General features: G+C 42.8%; 1 protein-coding gene across 1 annotated transcript; it reads right to left on the reverse strand.

The window, feature by feature from the left end:
- Window positions 1-159: 159 nt before the first annotated feature.
- Window positions 160-1,384, reverse strand: LOC103470732 (uncharacterized). Its single transcript, XM_008419374.1, has 3 exons — window positions 1,322-1,384; window positions 1,158-1,237; window positions 160-1,027 (listed from the first exon to the last, which is right to left on the reverse strand). Exon 3 carries the CDS (start codon window positions 1,013-1,015, stop codon window positions 182-184), a length of 834 nt encoding a protein of 277 aa, XP_008417596.1. The 5' UTR covers window positions 1,016-1,027; window positions 1,158-1,237; window positions 1,322-1,384; the 3' UTR covers window positions 160-181.
- Between the last annotated feature and the right edge of the window lie 1,181 nt (window positions 1,385-2,565).

Consider the following 2,565-nt stretch of genomic DNA (forward strand, 5'->3'; position numbering starts at 1 on the left):
GTTAATTAATTAGGTTGGATAAACTTAATTGATTTATTTGTTACCAATTGAAGCAATTCAATTAAGTTAATTAGGTTGGATAAACTTAATTGATTTACTTGATACCAATTGAAGCAATTCAATTAAGTTGATTTAACCAATTTCTTTTTAGAGTGTAGACACTTTTTATGTTTTTTATTATTTAGAAATACCAATAATCAACCCAGTATTTGAGGGTGCCTGTTCTATACATCTTCAGAAACGTATTGGCGATGCCTCTGATCACATCTCTGAAGACAGGCGGCTGCCACAGTGGCTCTGCTGCTGGTTCTGAAACCAGCTGGCTCTCTCCATGGGTTTCCTCTGCAGATGGCTCCTGGTTCTGCTGCTCATGGATCTGATCGTCAGGCGCAGACGGTCCAGTCAAAGCGTTCTTCTCTGTTGGAGCCTTCACTCTGGCTGGACTGTTTCCTGAATTGTCTGGAAGCTTCTTGGATTCTTCTTGAAGCCCCAGTGGACTCTGCATCCCTCGGAGAAACTTTCTGTCAGTTTCCTCGAGTTTCCTTGACTCGTCGTTCTTCTGCTGCTCCGTCAGGAACAAGCATTTCCTTTTCATGCCTTGCAAATCAGCCAGGAGACCTTGAAAGTTCCGGACTTGTTCCTCCAGAGCCTGATAGTGGAGTTTGTATTCCTCCTCTTTGTCTCTCAGCAGTCTGGTCAGAAGTTGCACTTCGATTTCCAAAGCCTCGTTTTTCTCCAGCAGGAAGGCATTTACGTTGACTGAGATCTGCAAATCCTGGTCTTCCTGCTGAAGCTCTATGTCTTGTTCAAACGCAACTTGTGTGCTTTGCACAAGTTGCGTCTCCGGAGCCTTGTTTTCGTTGAGAAGAAACTGTTCCTCGGACTGTTCCTCAGAGAGTGTCTCGGTTTCATTCAGGATGACGCGCAGCTTCAGTGTCTGCGGAGCTGCGGTCTGGTCATGGAGTTGTATGATCTCCTCGTACTCGGGAGGAGAAGGCTTTCTGTTCTCGGTCATTGTTGCTCTTTTCTGTCTCGACAAATCCAATAAATGTTCAACGTTTTTCTTTGTTAGGAAACGCCTTTTTGTCTTCCAAGACGTTTGTTTTCAATCTCTTGTTCAGAAATGATCTGCTTGTTCTCTGGGTAATGATTCTTACCTTGGAATTAAGGAATGCAGCTTTGTGATGTCACAGATGAGAGTGTGATGTCACGAACTGCCACTGGCTCAGCAGAACAACTGCAACAAACCGCTTAAGTTTGAATAAAAACTATTCGCATTTTCTATTTCAAATTGTGAAACAAAAAAAACAGAACTGCTCACCTTTTCTTTATGCATCCCAGTTTGCGCTCAGAGCTCAGCTGCTGTAAATTAGGCTGCCGCCACGTGTCCTGGTAACCATGGCAATGGTCCTTGCTTGTAGCAGCACAAGTACCATATTTTCCGCACTATAAGGCGCACCGGATTAAAACTTTTTTTCATATATAAGGCGCATAGAATAGACACTTCAGTTTGGGTTGCCAATTTGTTCTGTACTCTATTATTACACATCCACATTTGTAAAGAAGTGGTCCGAGTACTTTATATAGTAGGCTGCCCCAGTCATTGTTTCACTCACGGTGTTGGTGTTGCGATATTGTGCCCAACTGCCTTGTGGGTAACACAGACCAACCGACACGCTGTCTCTGTCTCTCATCCCCCGCACCCACAGCTTTAAATGTATATGGGCTGGTCCGTTGGTAGCCCTAGTCGAAGCACTGCGGATGAATTTCTAAAGCCACTTTGTTGACATAAGGAATGTCAACAAAACAGTCCGACTCCGGTCGGCGTGGACCGACCGGAGAGCCTTCTGGGCCGGGGCGTCGTGGCCGGACGATGGTCACCCGTCTCCGTTCGCGCACAGCATGTTGGTGGAGAACGTGGTGCTAAATGACCTGCAGACGACCCGATTATCAGGTAGGTAGGTCAGTCAAACTTTATTAACAAACCAGTTTTTTGACAACTATCCCAGCATGCACCGCGTGCTTCTTCTTCTACGGGGGAAAATGAAGTCGGCGGCTGCTTACCGTAGCTGCTAGACCTGTTGTGGCTCAATATTGGTCCATATATAAGGCGTACCGGGTTATAAGGCGCTCTGTCGGCTTTAGAGGAAACTGAAGGTTTTTAGATGAGCCTTATAGTGCGGAAAATACGGTACTTCTAATAATCATTGTATATTTTATTTAAAAGGTGGTTTTAAATAACTGTAGTACAAGGGTTTCATATAAAAATTATTAGTGTATAACATTTTTAGTTGTATTTTAGTTTTTTTCTAGTTTCACAATTTAAATATATTATTTTTTAGGCATCTATTAACACTAAAGGACAAAAATGAGTCTGCTTTCCTCCTCTTTGTCGCTCTGCTTTCTGGTCAGCTGACTCCCGAGGCCTAATTTTTCTCCATTACATACATTTCTGTTTCAAGTTCTCTCCTTTATTTCCCTCAATTACTTCATTTATAACAAGAAATGTACAGTAACAAAGTAAAAAGGACAGTAGAGAGTAAAATTACTATATATATATATATA

This window comes from Poecilia reticulata, linkage group LG9 (genome assembly GCF_000633615.1).
Source record: "Poecilia reticulata strain Guanapo linkage group LG9, Guppy_female_1.0+MT, whole genome shotgun sequence".
NCBI lineage: Eukaryota > Metazoa > Chordata > Actinopteri > Cyprinodontiformes > Poeciliidae > Poecilia > Poecilia reticulata.